The 19794-nt window shown below is 40.2% G+C and overlaps 1 protein-coding gene across 2 annotated transcripts in view; it reads left to right on the plus strand.

The window, feature by feature from the left end:
* Positions 1-19302, plus strand: part of LOC128659967 (zinc finger protein 850-like) — a 161557-nt gene extending 142255 nt beyond the window's left edge. The window contains exon 2 of one of the 2 annotated variants that reach the window (XM_053713558.1): positions 15658-19302. In XM_053713558.1, the coding sequence (XP_053569533.1) occupies positions 15658-17537 (1880 nt within the window). In that variant the 3' untranslated portion in view covers positions 17538-19302. Of the gene's footprint in view, positions 1-15615 lie in introns of both variants that reach the window. The other variant, XM_053713559.1, reaches the window with a different exon arrangement.
* Positions 19303-19794: the final 492 nt, after the last annotated feature.

Genomic DNA, 19794 nt, shown 5'->3' on the forward strand with positions numbered 1-19794 from the left:
ATGTTAAAACTATTTTTGTGTTGACTGTCCCTTTTTTTTAAACTTTTTGAGTCAACAGCTCCTACTTAGCATGTACAAGAATTCACAGACTAAGCGTATATGCATTGGCTGATGGCTGTCACATGGTACATGTATGCATTTGTGATTGGCTGATGGCTGTCACATGGTACGTATATGCATTTTTGATTAGCTGATGGCTGTCATATGGTATGTGTATGTATTTGTGATTAGCTGATGGCTGTCACATGGTACTGGGGGAGTGGAAATAGACATAACTTTTAAAATTGTCAGAAAAAAATTACTGCTTATTTGAAGTTCAGACTAAGTGCTATTGCATTGTCTTGTTATCTTGCATGTGTTGTTTATGCAAATCTACTGTGTTTACTGGTTCTTTAACCCCTTAACGACTGAGGACGTGCAGGGTACGTCCTTAAAAGAAAGTCAGTTATCGACCAAGGACGTACCCTGCAATAACGTTTTTTAGCCATCCGGTGCAGAGAGAGCCACTCTGTGGCCCTCTCTGCACCGGAGATCCGTGGCTATTTTTGTTGGTGGGTGGGAGCCGGTATGGGAGGCGGGTGGCGCCCATCGATGGCCATGCTGATCTGGAAGGGGGCGGGATCGTGGGCAGGGATGGCCGGGGGCGCGCACGTTCACGGGGGGGTGGGCGCGTGCACGGGGAGGGAGCGGGTGGGAACCGCTACACTACAGAAAAAAATTGTACAAAGCTGAAACAATGGGGGGAAATTATATTAAAATATAAACCTCAGTTAGGTGGTGGGGGTTGGTTTGTGTGGGGGGGAAGCTACACTACAGAAAAAATGAAAAAAAAAAAAAATTTCTGCAAACTGGGTACTGGCAGACAGCTGCCAGTATCCAAGATGGCCCCCAATAAGGAGGAGGGTTAGAGAGCTGTTTTTGGGGGGATCAGGGAGGTTGGGGGCTAAGGGGGGATCCTACACAGTAGCATATGTATATATGCTAAAAAAAAACTTTTAAAATAAAACCTTTTATTTGAGTAATGGCAGACTTTCTGCCAGTACTTAAGATGGCGGGGACAATTGTGGGGTGGAGGAGGGAAGGGAGCTGTTTAGGAGGGATCAGGGGTGGGATGTGTCAGGTGGGAGGCTGATCTCTACACTAAAGCTAAAATTAACCCTGCAAGCTCCCTACAAACTACCTAATTAACCCCTTCACTGCTAGCCATAATACACGTGTGATGCGCAGCAGTATTTAGCGGCCTTCTAATTACCAAAAAGCAATGCCAAAGTCATATATGTCTTCTATTTCTGAACAAAGGGGATCCCAGAGAAGCATTTACAACCATTTGTGCCATAATTGAACAAGCTGTTTGTAAATAATTTCAGTGAGAAACCTAAAATTGTGAAAAATTTGTTTTTTTTTTAATTTAATCGCATTTGGCGGTGAAATGGTGGCATGAAATATACCAAAATGGGCCTAGATCAATACTTGGGGTTGTCTACTACACTACACTAAATCTAAAATTAACCCTAGAAGCTCCCTACATGCTCCCTAATTAACCCCTTCACTGCTGAGCATAATACACGTGTGGGGCGCAGTGGCATTTAGCAGCCTTCTAATTACCAAAAAGCAATGCCAAAGCCATATAAGTCTGCTATTTCCAAACAAAGTGGATCCCAGAGAAGCATTTACAACCATTTATGCTATAATTGTATAAGTTATTTGTAAATAATTTCAGTGAGAAACCTAAAGTTTGTGAAAACAATTGTGAAAAAGTCAACAATTTTTTTTATTTGATCGCATTTGGTGGTGAAATGGTGGCATGAAATATAGCAAAATGGCCCTAGATCAATACTTTGGGATGTCTTCTAAAAAAAATATATACATGTCAATGGATATTCTGGGATTCCTGAAAGATATCAGTGTTCCAATGTAACTAGCGCTAATTTTGAAAAAAAGTGATTTGGAAATAGCAAAGTGCTACTTGTATTTATGGACCTATAACTTACAAAAAAAGCAAAGTACATGTAAAAATTGGGTATTTCTAAACTCAGGACAAAATTTAGAAACTATTTAGCATGGGTTTTTTGGTGGTTGTAGATGTGTAACAGATTTTGGGGGTCAAAGTTAGAAAAAGTGTTTTGTTTTTTTTTCATTTTTTCCTCATATTTTATAAAAATAATTATAGTAAATTATAATATATGATGAAAATAATGGTATCTTTTGAAAGTCCATTTAATGGCGAGAAAAACGGTATATAATATGTGTGGGTACAGTAAATGAGTAAGAGGAAAATTACAGCTAAACACAAACACCGCAGAAATGTAAAAATAGCCTTGGTCCCAAACGGACAGATAAGGGAAAAGTGCTGCGGTCATTAAGGGGTTAATGAGTTGTGGTTTTCAAAGAGATACAACACTAAACCTAAGTGAGCAAATATAAAATATTTTTACCAAAAATCACCTTATATAGAATATACATAATACAATCTATGTTACACTCACCCATCTGTGTGACTAACGCTACTGATTGGGTAACCAACAGTTTCTGATTTGGACCAGCAGTTCTCTGTGACTCCTAAGTCATACTTTACCTGTGGGTTTAACCCTGTTGTGAGGTTTAAACACATAAATATGCAGGGTGTATAGTGATAATACGACATGATCATGTCACTTTGTCACTATTATGCCCTGATATAAGAGTGTAACTATAGATATATACACCCTGGCACACTCCGCTCTCTGGGCTACTGAACTGATGGAATAATCTAGTTTAGCAGATCTCTTGCTAATAATTTTTTATGTACAAATGTGTTACTATATTGTGTTTACAGCAGCATTCAGCCTGTTGTGTAGTGCCCTGTATATTGTGCAGCTTTACAACGTCCCTTTATTAGTATAAATGAAATAAGAGAAAGTGATGCTAATTTAGCCCATGCTCAGTATTTAGTGTCATTGGCTGTTATATGCGATCAGGTACAGACATTGTGTCTAATAGCACCTTATGTCAGTGGTTGACGAATATGTTAAAAAATTGGGAGCCAATAAGAATATTTAGGAGCCAGGCATATTTTTAGGAGCCAGACAGTTGGATTTATATATAGATAACAAAATTTATGCTTACCTGATAAATTCATTTCTCCTGTAGTGTGGTCAGTCCACGGGTCATCATTACTTCTGGGATATTATCTCCTCCCCTACAGGAAGTGCAAGAGGATTCACCCAGCAGAGCTGCTATATAGCTCCTCCCCTCTACGTCACCTCCAGTCATTCGACCAAAGGACCAACGAGAAAGGAGAAGCCCAAGGGTGTAGTGGTGACTGGAGTATAATCCAAAAAATTTTTTAGCCTGCCATAAAAAACAGGGCGGGCCGTGGACTGACCACACTACAGGAGAAATGAATTTATCAGGTAAGCATAAATTTTGTTTTCTCCTGTTAAGTGTGGTCAGTCCACGGGTCATCATTACTTCTGGGATACCAATACCAAAGCAAAAGTACACGGATGACGGGAGGGACAGGCAGGCTCTTTATACGGAGGGAACCACTGCCTGAAGAACCTTTCTCCCAAAAACAGCCTCCGAAGAAGCAAAAGTGTCAAATTTGTAAGCAGCCTTGCAAATCTGTTCAACAGAAGCCTCATTCTTAAAGGCCCAAGTGGAAGCCACAGCTCTAGTAGAATGAGCTGTAATTCTTTCAGGAGGCTGCTGTCCAGCAGTCTCATAGGCTAATCGTATTATGCTACGAAGCCAAAAAGAGAGAGAGGTAGCCAAAGCTTTTTGACCTCTCCTCTGACCAGAATAAACGACAAACAGGGAAGACGTTTGACAAAAATCCTTAGTTGCCTGTAGATAAAATTTCAGGGCACGGACTACATCTAGATTGTGTAGCAGACGTTCCTTCTTCGAGGAAGGATTAGGACACAAAGATGGAACGACAATCTCTTGATTGATATTCCTGTTAGTGACCACCTTAGGTAGGAACCCAGGTTTAGTACGCAGAACTACCTTGTCTGAATGAAAAATCAGATAAGGAGAATCACAATGTAAGGCAGATAACTCAGAGACTCTTCGAGCCGAGGAAATAGCCATTAAAAACAGAACTTTCCAAGATAACAGCTTGATATCAATGGAATGAAGGGGTTCAAACGGAACACCCTGTAAAACGTTAAGAACTAAGTTCAAACTCCATGGCGGAGCAACAGTTTTAAACACAGGCTTGATCCTAGCTAAAGCCTGACAAAAAGCTTGAACGTCCGGAACTTCTGACAGACGTTTGTGTAAAAGAATGGACAGAGCTGAAATCTGTCCCTTTAAAGAACTAGCGGATAACCCCTTTTCTAAACCTTCTTGTAGAAAAGACAATATCCTTGGAATCCTAACCTTACTCCATGAGTAACTCTTGGATTCGCACCAATATAAGTATTTACGCCATATTTTATGGTAAATCCTTCTGGTAACAGGCTTCCTAGCCTGTATTAAGGTATCAATAACTGGCTCAGAAAACCCACGTTTTGATAAAATCAAGCGTTCAATTTCCAAGCAGTCAGCTTCAGAGAAGTTAGATTTTGATGTTTGAATGGACCCTGGATCAGAAGGTCCTGTTTCAGAGGTAGAGACCAAGGCGGACAGGATGACATGTCCACTAGATCTGCATACCAAGTCCTGCGTGGCCATGCAGGTGCTATTAGAATCACTGATGCTCTCTCCTGTTTGATTCTGGCAATCAATCGAGGAAGCATCGGGAAGGGTGGAAACACATAAGCCATCCCGAAGGTCCAAGGTGCTGTCAAAGCATCTATCAGAACCGCTCCCGGATCCCTGGATCTGGACCCGTAGCGAGGAAGCTTGGCGTTCTGACGAGACGCCATGAGATCTATCTCTGGTTTGCCCCAACGTCGAAGTATCTGGGCAAAGACCTCCGGATGAAGTTCCCACTCCCCCGGATGAAAAGTCTGACGACTTAAGAAATCCGCCTCCCAGTTCTCCACTCCCGGGATGTGGATTGCAGACAGGTGGCAAGAGTGAGACTCTGCCCAGCGAATTATCTTTGATACTTCCATCATTGCTAGGGAGCTTCTTGTCCCTCCCTGATGGTTGATGTAAGCTACAGTCGTGATGTTGTCCGACTGAAACCTGATGAACCCCCGAGTTGTTAACTGGGGCCAAGCCAGAAGGGCATTGAGAACTGCTCTCAATTCCAGGATGTTTATTGGAAGGAGACTCTCCTCCTGATTCCATAGTCCCTGAGCCTTCAGAGAATTCCAGACAGCGCCCCAACCTAGTAGGCTGGCGTCTGTTGTTACAATTGTCCAGTCTGGCCTGCTGAATGGCATCCCCCTGGACAGGTGTGGCCGATAAAGCCACCATAGAAGAGAATTTCTGGTCTCTTGATTCAGATTCAGAGTGGGGGACAAATCTGAGTAATCCCCATTCCACTGACTTAGCATGCACAATTGCAGCGGTCTGAGATGTAGGCATGCAAAAGGTACTATGTCCATTGCCGCTACCATTAAGCCGATCACCTCCATGCATTGAGCTACTGACGGGTGTTGAATGGAATGAAGGACACGGCATGCATTTTGAAGCTTTGTTAACCTGTCTTCTGTCAGGTAAATCTTCATTTCTACAGAATCTATAAGAGTCCCCAAGAAGGGAACTCTTGTGAGTGGAAAGAGAGAACTCTTCTTTTCGTTCACCTTCCATCCATGCGACCTTAGAAATGCCAGTACTAACTCTGTATGAGACTTGGCAGTTTGAAAGCTTGAAGCTTGTATCAGAATGTCGTCTAGGTACGGAGCTACCGAAATTCCTTGCGGTCTTAGTACCGCCAGAAGAGTACCCAGAACCTTTGTGAAGATTCTTGGAGCCGTAGCCAATCCGAATGGAAGAGCTACAAACTGGTAATGCCTGTCTAGAAAGGCAAACCTTAGATACCGGTAATGATTTCTGTGAATCGGTATGTGAAGGTAAGCATCCTTTAAATCCACTGTGGTCATGTACTGACCCTCTTGGATCATGGGCAAAATTGTTCGAATAGTTTCCATCTTGAACGATGGAACTCTTAGGAATTTGTTTAGGATCTTTAAATCCAAGATTGGCCTGAAAGTTCCCTCTTTTTTGGGAACTACAAACAGATTTGAGTAAAACCCTTGTCCTTGTTCCGACCGCGGAACTGGATGGATCACTCCCATTAATAAAAGATCTTGTACGCAGCGTAGAAACGCTTCTTTCTTTATTTGGTTTGTTGACAACCTTGACAGATGAAATCTCCCTCTTGGGGGAGAGGATTTGAAGTCCCTGAGATATGATCTCTAACGCCCAGGGATCCTGAACATCTCTTGCCCAAGCCTGGGCGAAGAGAGAAAGTCTGCCCCCTACTAGATCCGGTCCCGGATCGGGGGCCCTCGATTCATGCTGTCTTAGGGGCAGCAGCAGGTTTCCTGGCCTGCTTGCCCTTGTTCCAGGACTGGTTAGGTTTCCAGCCTTGTCTGTAGCGAGCAACAGCTCCTTCCTGTTTTGGTGCAGAGGAAGTTGATGCTGTTCCTGCTTTGAAATTACGAAAGGAACGAAAATTAGACTGTCTAGCCCTAGGTTTGGCTTTGTCCTGAGGCAGGGCATGGCCTTTACCTCCTGTAATGTCAGCGATAATCTCTTTCAACCCGGGCCCGAATAAGGTCTGCCCTTTGAAAGGTATATTAAGCAATTTAGATTTAGAAGTAACATCAGTTGACCAGGATTTTAGCCACAGTGCTCTGCGTGCCTGAATGGCAAATCCGGAATTCTTAGCCGTAAGTTTAGTTAAATGTACTACGGCATCTGAAATAAATAAGTTAGCTAACTTAAGGGCTTTAAGTTTGTGTGTAATCTCATCTAGTGTAGATGATTCAAGTGTCTCTTCCAGAGACTCAAACCAAAATGCTGCTGCAGCCGTGACAGGCGCACATGCAAGAGGTTGCAATATAAAACCTTGTTGAACAAACATTTTCTTAAGGTAACCCTCTAATTTTTTATCCATTGGATCTGAAAAAGCACAGCTATCCTCCACCGGGATAGTGGTACGCTTAGCTAAAGTAGAAACTGCTCCCTCCACCTTAGGGACCGTTTGCCATAAGTCCCGTGTGGTGGCGTCTATTGGAAACATTTTTCTAAATATCGGAGGAGGTGAGAACGGCACACCGGGTCTATCCCACTCCTTAGTAACAATTTCAGTAAGTCTCTTAGGTATAGGAAAAACATCAGTACTCGCCGGTACCGCAAAATATTTATCCAACCTACACATTTTCTCTGGTATTGCAACTGTGTTACAATCATTCAGAGCCGCTAACACCTCCCCTAGTAATACACGGAGGTTTTCCAGCTTAAATTTAAAATTTGAAATATCTGAATCCAGTCTGTTTGGATCAGAACCGTCACCCACAGAATGAAGTTCTCCGTCCTCATGTTCTGCCACCTGTGACGCAGTGTCTGACATGGCCCTAATATTATAAGCGCACTCTGTTCTCACCCCAGAGTGATCACGCTTGCCTCTAAGTTCTGGTAATTTAGCCAAAACTTCAGTCATAACAGTAGCCATATCCTGTAATGTGATTTGAAATGGCCGCCCAGATGTACTCGGCGCTACAATATCACGCACCTCCCGAGCGGGAGATGCAGGTACTGACACGTGAGGCGAGTTAGTCGGAATAACTCTCCCCTCGTTGTTAGGTGAAATATGTTCAGTTTGTACAGATTGACTTTTATTTAAAGTAACATCAATACAATTAGTACATAAATTTCTATTGGGCTCCACTTTGGCATTAGCACATATAGCACATGTATCTTCCTCTGAATCAGACATGTTTAACACACTAGCAATAAACTAGCAACTTGGAAATGCTTTTCAAGTAATTTACAATAATATGAAAACGAACTGTGCCTATAAGAAGCACAGAAAAAATTATGACAGTTGAAAATAAATAAGTTATAGCATCAAATCTTTGTAAGAAATATACAATTTTAGCAAAGGATTGTTCCCATTAGCAAAGGATAACTAACCCTGACAGCAGAAAAAATACACAAATAAACGTTTTTTATCACAGTCAACTACAATCTTCACAGCTCTGCTGTGAATGATTACCTCCCTCAAAACAAGCTTTGGAGATCCCTGAGTTCTGTAGAGATGAACCGGATCATGCAGGAAGAAAATGAACTTCTGACTGAGTTTTTTGATGCGTAGTAAAAGCGCCAAAAATGGCCCCTCCCCCTCACACATAACAGTGAGAGAGATCAGTAAACTGCTTTAATTTAAACAAAACTATTGCCAAGTGGAAAAAATAGTGCCCAAAACATTTTTTCACCCAGTACCTCAGAGAAATAAACGATTTTACATGCCAGCAAAAAACGTTTATCCTCAATAAATTAATTGTTATTTAAAACCTATTGCAAGTCCCTGCAAATTAGGTTAAGTCTATGCATACAGTATAAATCCAGTGAAGTACCATTCCCCAGAATACTGAAGTGTAAAATATACATACATGACAGCCTGATACCAGCTACATCTACTGCATTTAAGGCTGAGTTTACATTATAACGGTATGGCAGGATTTTCTCATCAATTCCATGTCAGAAAATAATAAACTGCTATATACCTCTTTGCAGATTAATCTGCCCGCTGTCCCCTGATCTGAAGTTTACCTCTCCTCAGATGGCCGAGAAACAGCAATATGATCTTAACTACTCCGGCTAAAATCATAGAAAAAACTCAGGTAGATTCTTCTTCAAATTCTACCAGAGAATGAATAACACACTCCGGTGCTATTATAAAATAACAAACTTTTGATTGAAGGTAATAAACTAATTAAAATCACCACAGTCCTCTCACACATCCTATCTATTCGTTGGGTGCAAGAGAATGACTGGAGGTGACGTAGAGGGGAGGAGCTATATAGCAGCTCTGCTGGGTGAATCCTCTTGCACTTCCTGTAGGGGAGGAGATTATATCCCAGAAGTAATGATGACCCGTGGACTGACCACACTTAACAGGAGAAATATGGATAATAACCCAAAAAGTTAGGAGCCAGGGTTAAAATTCTAGGAGCCAGTGGCTCCCAGGCTCCTGGGTTTGTCGAGCCCTGCCTTATGTCATTTACTGCCTCTGTGTTCTATACTCCCCTATACATTATTCTTCCCTATCTCCCTTCTTACCTTATCTACCCCACCTTCCCCAGCACCTACTCCTTCCAGTTACACAACACCTTGTGCTGATTGTCACATTCTCTCTTATCTATTTGTGTATTCTCAGATAATATTGTGTTTTGTTTTATATTCTGTCTGTTATTAACAGTTTGTTTTATATCTCTTGGCACACTATAGCTAAATGTATCATAAAGGTTTAGTGGAAAGTGCTGTCAATAAGTAATTTTAAGAGGAGATTTCTACAGCTGCGCAATGAGAAAAAAAAAGAGTCCTCTTGGACTGGTAAATAGAGCTAGACATAAGGAAGGGGGGTATATGAGACAGCAATGACTTTTAGATCAGCATCAATGTATAGCCCACATATAGACTTCTCACAGCTAGCAAGCGTGAGCTACATTATGACATCATGTAAGAAAATAGAGTAAAAGGAGTCTCTAAATAAGGTGCGCAATAGATCGATAGAAACCAATCCTGGATAACAAGATGGTCTTGGGACAGCAGATCACTCGTATGGTCAAGCAGCACTCCTAGAAATGGAATCGATGGGAAGGATCTGTGTGAACAGTAAACAGAGGCGCCTTATGGGACAGTATCGTCCAACAACAGAAGAGCAGAGTAGGCAATGCAGCCCAAAGCGGGGGTACTCACAAGTGTAGTGGCATAAACGTATGCCGCACAGGATGGGACCTTTAGTCGCCCGACAGACAAACACACTGGATCAGCACGTGGAATCCAAGACCCAATCAGCAGCAACTTGCAGGACCACGTCACGATGGGAGCTGTCTGTAAAGTAACCAGTCACCAGCCTCGGCAGTTAGACAGGTCAGCGAACCGACCATAAACAGTCGTAGAGCAGGTAATCAAAAACTCGAAAGTTTATTGGAATTAAAAGTTTAAAAATATGTACAGCAACAAGCAACGCATTTCTCGACCTTCAGGTCGTTTCATCAGGCTTATACTGAACAATTATAACCTGCTCTACTTAACAAGGAACAGGACCTATCACAAACCACCTATCAGAATTATATCAGAGACCTGATGTTACCAGATTTACTGAGAGTATGTGCATTTAATGAGAGGATTTTTTGTTAGCAGGAATATACAACACTGGAAAAGTGGGATGTGTGACAGTGGAGTTAACAGAATCTTACAGACTACAAAGTTAACTGCTCTGTGTTAATATAGCCAAACAACAAGGAAGCTTGTTCACAGACAGAAAAGCTCAATTGATCATTAGGCAGAGGAGGAGCTGCAGTAACTGTTTAAGCAACACAAACACAGTGGTACTGCTTTGAGCAGAGAAAGTAACAAGCAAAAGTAAAGTCAATAATGCTTTGTATATCAGGTTAGGCAGTTAGTATCAAGATAAATATACAACCTGTATCCTTTGCAGATGAGAGGTAAAGTTCAGTGCAGGAGAAAAGCTGGCTCCAGTATCAGAGAGACTCTGCTGCTGTTTGCACAGTGAGACACTGCTGCTGAGAGGCGTTGGCCCAGAGGAGGTGCAGTCAGATGACTGAGGCAGAGAACAGGTGCTTCTGGGATGCAGCTGCAGCCGTGGAAGCAAGCAGGAGGAGCTGAAGATTTGGTAGAGCCGGATAGGCTGGTGAGTAAACGAGTCTCCGATAGAGAGATTCAATAATCCAGCAATGACAGCTAGGATTAGGAAGCCTTTATAGGGAATGAAGAGGCAAATTTAAAGGGCCAGAAAGGCAGTGAAAAGGAAGGGAAGAGGAAACTCTGACACCACCCTATATGCACACCCCTCTCTCCTCCAATAGGGAATGCACATCCTTCATTCATAGGATCTCGGCGATTGGCTTAGAGGATGCCTCGCGTAGGATCTTCCCTATTGGAGGAGAGAGGGGTGTCCATGTAGGGTGATTTGTGATAGGTCCTCTTCCTTGTTAAGTAGAGCAGGTTATCATTGTTCAGTATAAACCTGATTAAATGACCTGAAGGTCGAGAAACGCATTGCTTGTCGCTGTACATATTTTTAAACTTTTAATTCCAATAAACTTTTCAGTTTTTGATTACCTGCTCTATGCCTGTTGTTTATGGTTGGTTGGTTCGCTGACCTGTCTATCTAACTGCCGAGGCTGGTGACTGGTTACTTTACAGACAGCTGCCATTGTGACGTGGTCCTGCAAGTTGCTGCTGATTGGGTCTTGGATTCTACGTGCTGATCCAGTGTGTTTGTCTGTCGGGCGAATAAAGGTCCCGTCCTGTGCTGTGAGGCATACGTTTATGCCGCTACACTTGTGAGTACCCCTGCTTTGGGCTGCTTTGCCTACTCGGCTCTTCTGTTGTTGGACGATACTGTCCCATAAGGCGCCTCTGTTTTCTGTTCACACAGATCCTTCCCATTATGACATCATATAGTAATGGGAAGCTAGGGGGATGTGAGTATGATGTAATATATGGCTTAATTGAACCTCTGACTATTTTAATATTGAGACCGACCTTGCTGGCTGCTAAATAAGGTGGAGTTTAGACTATATGCAGATAAACTGAGGGGATTGGAGAGACAAAAGAAGCAATTTAAGCACACCTATCCCCTTACGTGGTCTCTCCATGAGAGTCTCGATCAGACCTAGTGGTCGTCATTGATACCATATTGAGAGGGGAAGCTGATAATGGTATATTGCTAAGATATGCGCTCATAGTAGAACCGGACCGTATTAACAGTGTATATTTTATGTACATTAGACTTCAAAGATCTCAGTAACAACATGATATACATGATAAACCATGTGAAATACACAATATAAACTTATGAGGGTTTAATATATCTGGTAATTTATAGCAGAAAAAATGAGGAATATGAGGGCATACAACCTCCCAGGTGATCTCTCTGTTATTACTGCAGTCAGACAATGCGGTAATCACTAACACCATCTTAAGAGGGGTACGCTGAACATCATATATTGCCCAGTCATAGGCTTTTAACAAATATAAAGTTAAGACCTGCTACGCCACATCAGTAGTGCATATTCTATATACAGTAGGCAGCAAAAATTATGTTAACTTTCTCTGATCCATAATAATTATAGATGATAGGCATGTGAGATACATAGGGGAACTTAATAGTCAGAAGTGGAATAATAAAGTCTCTTAATATGAAATACAAAAACATATTGTTGGCCATGGCTTTACATTACAATTTAGTTAATAGGTTAAGATCCTTAATGTTCTTTATGTTGCCTCCCAAACTGCTCTCAGCATAGAAGGGAAGCTTTTTAAATCAAGGCGGGGTAAATTGTCACCCCATTTCAATGCAATAGTTCAGTACCTGGATAATTGGGAGAGTTTTTTCCTAGGAGCGAGGTGGCTTCGGGAGCCAGTTCAGCAAACTCGAACTTGATGTAAGGCAGTTGGGTCAGTTGGGAAAGATTGTCTGTGTCCCGGAGTATACTCCTCATCGTCATGTATTCACAGATAGATGGCAGCTTTCGGGAGACCCGGTAATTTGCAGTGTCTCTGCTAATCAATTCGGTGGCTGGGCCAAGGGTGATGAGGAAATGCAGCCATACCTCTGTGTTTAGTGTATCCAACAGAATAGCTGTGATCTCAGGGGTTGCTGACAGTGTGTGCTCCAAGCTTTCTGTGGGAGATGATCCTTCCATGTCTGCAGAACCACCGCAAGTTTCTTTCATCAGAGGAAGATTTTCTCCCATGCTTGCGCAGCTTCTGTTTGCTCCATCTGTTGTTTTGTTGATTTAAAGCTGGAATGTGGCAGTCTCAGACACAGATTCTTCCCTTGCTGTGATAGCCAGGCTGTTGGGGCTAAGCTGCATCGGTATATCCACTGTCTCCAAATATAGAGTATCCTGGTTGCCAGTTTCCAGAGAGGAAGCTCATTTCCCTGCTGTGGGGTAGTCACCTCTCGTCGTATCTGTGTCTGTTGGGTCAGAGTCCAAGTGGTCGGGCTCTTGTAAGCTGGTTGGTCTTACCCTATCTGGCTTGTGGAGAGCTGGGTAAAAGATTGCCGCCATTCTTTCATCCAGTCTCTGGGCATGCTTCTGTAGTATCACTCGCAATTGCATAAGAAAGAAAGCTTCCTCCATTTTCAGTTAGCATGTAGGGGATAGCGTAAACTTTAGCCTTAGTATGCTGCGACTATGTAGTCCTCTCATCAATAGGGACAGTGCTAGTTTCAGAGGAAGGACTATGCACTCAGGCACAGCAGCTTGTTATGGGGACGGTGTTGAGGCTTCTGTGATAGGGGAATGGCAATTAAGCAACGTCAAGATTCAAAACCATAAATTTCAAATCAGGCTGTCCACAGACCAGTTTCTCCAATAGTTTGAATAATATATATCCAGTTTTAGCTTCACAATATTAGTGATTTTATGAGATAACTTAAGGAGCCGAAGCTCAGTGCGACCAGATGGCCGTCGCCCTGAAGTCCCCCCTATTGCATTGTATTTTTATTATACATCTGTGGTTTTGTAATTCTATATTTTATGGTCCTTTTTAAATGGACTGAATTTGCCAACATAACATCTCATTATATTATCACTCTATGTAAAAACAATTTTTTTTTCTTAACTCTATCCAAGAAAACAATTGACATTAACATTTTACTGCCTATCTCTCCCACACCCTCTAGCAGTGTGATTTAAAACAACTCAGTATTGACTAAGAGAAGTTAAAGGACTGGGGGTGAAGCACATGACAAGATGTCTGACAGTGATAATTAGTAGGAAGTACAATACCAATACTGCAGCATCCAAATTAACATATTTAAACAACTGATATTTAACATTTCTTTCAGGAGAAAATATTGTTTCATATAAATGATAGAAAACAAAGATTATAATATATTTGTAATGTTGTGATATGGCTCCACTTAAATAGATTTTCTACCATTATGTTGTATAGATCTGGGAAGATTCATATTCAAAGGGCAATTATAACACTAACAAAGATATCTGTACTAATTGCTTGTGCTGAATCAACATCACATATGTAATAACCTAATCAGCTGATCTGTATCACATGAACTGTTATTTGCCTTTAATTATACCATACATACAGTTAATCAGAACCATAATTTATTATCTGTCTAAACCATTTAATATACTTTTTACAGACACGGCCAGAGCACTGAGAGATATCAGGTATTTATGTAACTGGAGTGAATAAGGGAACCTTCTTCCTGAGCACAGACATTGGAGCCTGTTATCACCATGAACTCATATGTATTAGGTAAATAAAATGGATATTATGCTGACTTTAAAAATAAAATAGATCACTCATTAAACAAACTAAACTATTATATTTATATCTGCATCTTTTAAGAACATTTGTGTCACTGACAGTTATAAAGAAGGAGCAACCTCTATTGGGCTGAGGTGTAGGGTAAAAAATACTACCCCCCCTCTGTCCTTTTAGATAGATCATGTCCAACTACCTAACCTCACCCCCAGACCTGGTTCATTACTCAGAACACCAGCAACTCCACCTTCCCCTGCCCTGACCTTGCTCATGGAACACCCATAACTATATTTATGCCTACCTTGTTCCTATGTGTGTAAGACGCACATTTTCTCCAGTGTTCCCCACACCAAAACCACCACTGATCTGTGTATTTAATTTTACAGTGACTATTATTATTATTAAACTAATAAAGTTTTTGGCTGTTTGTATCAATCAAACCACCACACCCTCTCAAAACATCTCACACTTATCATTAGTCTGTGATGATTAATGCATCATGTTCTCACCCAACTGTGTGAGCATGAGCTGGGCAGGGCTGTATTTGCAGTTGCTTGTGAAATGTTAAATAAGAATGGTGGATGCCACCTCTCTGGCCCAGAATACAGATGTACTTGTTCCCTGGCTGAGAACATTATTCACATGCACCTTGTTTAATGCGGCCCTATAACGTGTTGTCATCAGTAATCAGTAATTTAGGTTACTATGATGTAGTAATGTTTACATTCTATGTCATCCATTTTTAATTTGTGATTACAGGTAAATAAATTTAAAAATACAAAAAGGAAGACATTTTTGAGTATAAAAAATGTTTTTTTTTTTTATTGAGATGGATTATATTATAAAGAATTAACAGTCTTATTTTTCTTTATTCCATTTCTTTTTATGTAGACAAACACATCAGTAGTTCATCTCCATCCTTCACTACAGGAAGCCTCAGTTTGATACCACAGACTCCAAAAGTCTTAGACACCAATGACTACTCACAAACATTGGGGATATCAAAGCAGATATTGAAAGGAGATGGTGAATTTGCAGAAACTGGGCAGCAATTATTATGTACAGAGAGTAATTTAGTCATCAAACAAGAAGACAAGATGTATGCCTTATCTAGTGAAATTATTATCCCCGAGGATAAACCACACATATTTACTGAGTTTTCAAAACATATTAAAGAAGAGAAAAGTCTACAGTCTATCCAAATAATTCATACAAAGAGGCAACCATTCAAATCTACAGAATGTGAGAAAAGCTTTAGATGGCAGTCTCATCTACTAGAACACCACAAAATTCACACAGATGAGAAACCACACACATGTACTGAGTGCGGCAAATGTTTTACACTAATGAATCATCTGAAAACTCATGAAATGAGTCACACAGGGGAAAAGCCTTTCACATGTACAGAGTGTGGAAAAAGTTTTACAGAAAAGAGTGATCTGAAAAAGCATGAAAGGATTCACACAGGAGAAAAGCCTTTCACATGTACAGAGTGTGGAAAAAGTTTTACAGAAAAGAGTGATCTGAAAAAGCATGAAAGGATTCACACAGGAGAAAAGCCTTTCACATGTACAGAGTGTGGAAAAAGTTTTACAGAAAAGAGTAATCTGAAAACTCATGAAAGGACTCACACAGGAGAAAAGCCTTTCACATGTACAGAGTGTGGAAAATGTTTTTCACAAATAAGTAATCTGAAAACTCATGAAAGGAGTCACACAGGGGAAAAGCCTTTCACATGTACAGAGTGTGGAAAAAGTTTTGCACAAATAAGTAATCTGAAAACTCATGAAAGGAGTCACACAGGGGAAAAGCCTTTCACATGTACAGAGTGTGGAAAAGGATTTACAAAAAAGAGAAATCTGAAAAAGCATGAATGGATTCACACAGGGGAAATGCCTTTCACATGTACAGAGTGTGGAAAAAGTTTTACAGAAAAGAGTGATCTGAAAAAGCATGAAAGGATTCACACAGGAGAAAAGCCTTTCAGATGTACAGAGTGTGGAAAAAGTTTTACAGAAAAGAGTTATCTGATAAAGCATGAAAGGATTCATACAGGAGTAAAGCCTTTCACATGTACAGAGTGTGGAAAAAGTTTTGCACAAATAAGTAATCTGAAAACTCATGAAAGGAGTCACACAGGGGAAGATCTGTTCACATGTACAAAGTGTGGAAAAAGTTTTACAGAAATTAGTCAAATGAAAACTCACAAAAGGATTCACACAGGAGAAAATCCTTACACATGTACAGAGTGTGGAAAAAGTTTTAGACGAATGGATTGTCTGAAATGTCATGAAAGGAGTCACACAGGAGAAAAGCCTTTCACATGTACAGAGTGTGGAAAAAGTTTTACACAAAAGGGTGATCTGATAAAGCATGAAAGGATTCACACAGGGGAAAAGCCATTCACATGTATAGAGTGTGGAAAAAGTTTTGCACAAAAGGGTTATCTGAAAACTCATGAAAGGAGTCACACAGGGGAAAAGCCTTTCACATGTACAGAGTGTGGAAAGGGTTTTACAAAAAAGAGAAATCTGATAAAGCATGAATGGATTCACACAGGGGAAATGCCTTTCACATGTACAGAGTGTGGCAAAAGTTTCACAGAAATGAGTAATCTGAAAACTCATGAAAGTATTCACACAGGAGAAAAGCCTTTCACATGTACAGAGTGTGGAAAAAGTTTTTCAGAAAAGAGTAATCTGAAAACTCATGAAAGGATTCACACAGGAGAAAAGCCGTTCACATGTACAGAGTGTGGAAAAAGTTTTACAGAAAAGAGTAATCTGAAAACTCATGAAAGGATTCACACAGGAGAAAAGCCTTTCACATGTACAGAGTGTGGAAAAAGTTTTACAGAAAAGAGTAATCTAAAAACTCATGAAAGGATTCACACAGGAGAAAAGCCGTTCACATGTACAGAGTGTGGAAAAAGCTTTACACAAAAAAGTGATCTGAAAAAGCATGAAAGGAGTCACACAGGAGAAAAGCTTTTCACATGTAGAGAGTGTGGAAAAAGGTTTACACAAATGGATTGTCTGAAAACACATGAAATGATTCACACAGGAGAAAAGCTTTTCACATGTAGAGAGTGTGGAAAACGTTTTACAAAAAAGAGTAATCTGAAAACTCATGAAAAGATTCACAAGGGAAGAAACCTTTAACATGTTTAGAAAGTAGGGTTGCTACCTTTTGCACAGCCGATTATCTGACACTTTGCAAATGGGCATGGTTGAGGATGTGGTTAGGGGTGTGGCTTCACACTACCCTAAATGGACCTTCCAGACAAATTTGGAATCCACGTGTATGCATTTCAGTTTTGAGTAGAAGCATTTTTGTAATATACATGTATTAGAAAAAAACATAATTTATGTAAGAACTTACCTGATAAATTAATTTCTTTCATATTGGCAAGAGTCCATGAGCTAGTGACGTATGGGATATACAATCCTACCAGGAGGGGCAAAGTTTCCCAAACCTCAAAATGCCTATAAATACACCCTCCACCACACCCACAATTCAATTTAACGAATAGCCAAGAAGTGGGGTGATAAAGAAAGGAGTAAAAAGCATCAACAAATGAATTTGGAAATAATTGTGCTTTATACAAGAAAATTATAACCACCATAAAAAGGGTGGGCCTCATGGACTCTTGCCAATATGAAAGAAATGAATTTATCAGGTAAGTTCTTATATAAATTATGTTTTCTTTCATGTAATTGGCAAGAGTCCATGAGCTAGTGACGTATGGGATAACAATACCCAAGAAGTGGAACTCCACGCAAGAGTTACTAGAGAGGGAGTGATAAAATAAAAACAGCCATTTCCGCTGAAAAAAATTAATCCACAACCCAAAATATAAGTTTATTCTCAAAAATGAAAAGAAAAACTTAAAACATAAGCAGAAGAATCAAACTGAAACAGCTGCTTGAAGAACTTTTCTACCAAAAACTGCTTCTGAAGAAGCAAATACATCAAAACAGTAGAATTTAGTAAATGTATGCAAAGAAGACCAAGTTGCTGCTTTGCAAATCTGATCAACTGAAGCTTCATTCTTAAAAGCCCATGAAGTGGAGACTGATCTAGTAGAATGAGCTGTAATTCTCTGAAGCGAGGCTTGACCCGACTCCAACTAAGCTTGATGAATCAAAAGCTTTAACCACGAAGCCAAGGAAACAGCAGAAGCCTTCTGACCTTTCCTAGAACCAGGAAAGATAACAAATAGACTAGAAGTCTATTTGCATTCATGTCCATTGCATTCAATAGGTGATACTCCCTTCACATCCTTCTGACATTCACTGTACTCTGAGAGGAACCGGGTTTCAAAATGCTGAGAAGCGCATATCAACTTAGAAATCTTAGCACAAGCTTACTTCACCACCTCCATAGGAGGCAAAGTTTGTAAAACTGAATTGTGGGTTTAGTGAGGGGTGTATTTATAGGCATTTTGAGGTTTGGGAAACTTTGCCCCTCCTGGTAGGATTGTATATCCCATACGTCACTAGCTCATGGACTTTTGCCAATTACATGAAAGTAATGCTTCTAATAAAAGTTATAGTTGTTTCAAAAGTGTATTTAAGTATGCACCATGCACCAGCATTTTAAGCAGGGCACTTGCTCAGAGATCCTAAGTTGCTTTTACCATCTGGTAATGACTCAATTTGTTCATTGCTGATATGATACAAGACCCACTGGTGCTATGAGCAGCTGCAGTGTTTATAATGCTGGTACACAGAGAATATCTAGTTATGCTTCACATGCACGTGCAGAGAAAAATATTATCACTAAAATAGTGATAACTGTTACTAGAAACATTTTTGCCAATGCATGTTTATTGCAAATCTGTTTCTTTCCAAAGATGTAATTCATCTGTGTATTTAAATTTTGACCGGAGTGTCCCTTTAATAAAATATATATATATTACCATTTTTTGGTCTGTCATTTAAGGTTTGAGTGTTATGTTTTATTTAATACACACAGCAAACATAGATGAGAGAGAGAGAGAGAGAGATACAGTTTGGTAGACAGACTAACAGAAAGGTATATACATAAACATATATATATATATATATATATATATATATATATATATATATATTATATACACATTGGTAGATACAGACATTTAAACAGATGATAGAAAAGATAGGCATAAAGAGATAGACAGACAAATATATAAATAGATACAGACTAGTATTAGTTGTTTACATATAAACAGACCAAAATAGAAAGATAATAGAGAGACAGAGAGCAGAGATAAATAGATAAACAGACAGAAAGACAGATGGGTATACAGAAAGATGAGCAGGAAGAGACATATAAAAGGAAGATTTAAACTGAACTTGATGACAAAACATTTTATATTAAAGAAATGCATTAAAAACATTATGTAGGGGGGCGGAGCTGGCCGCAGCAAAGATG

Source organism: Bombina bombina, chromosome 5 (genome assembly GCF_027579735.1).
Source record: "Bombina bombina isolate aBomBom1 chromosome 5, aBomBom1.pri, whole genome shotgun sequence".
Lineage (NCBI taxonomy): Eukaryota > Metazoa > Chordata > Amphibia > Anura > Bombinatoridae > Bombina > Bombina bombina.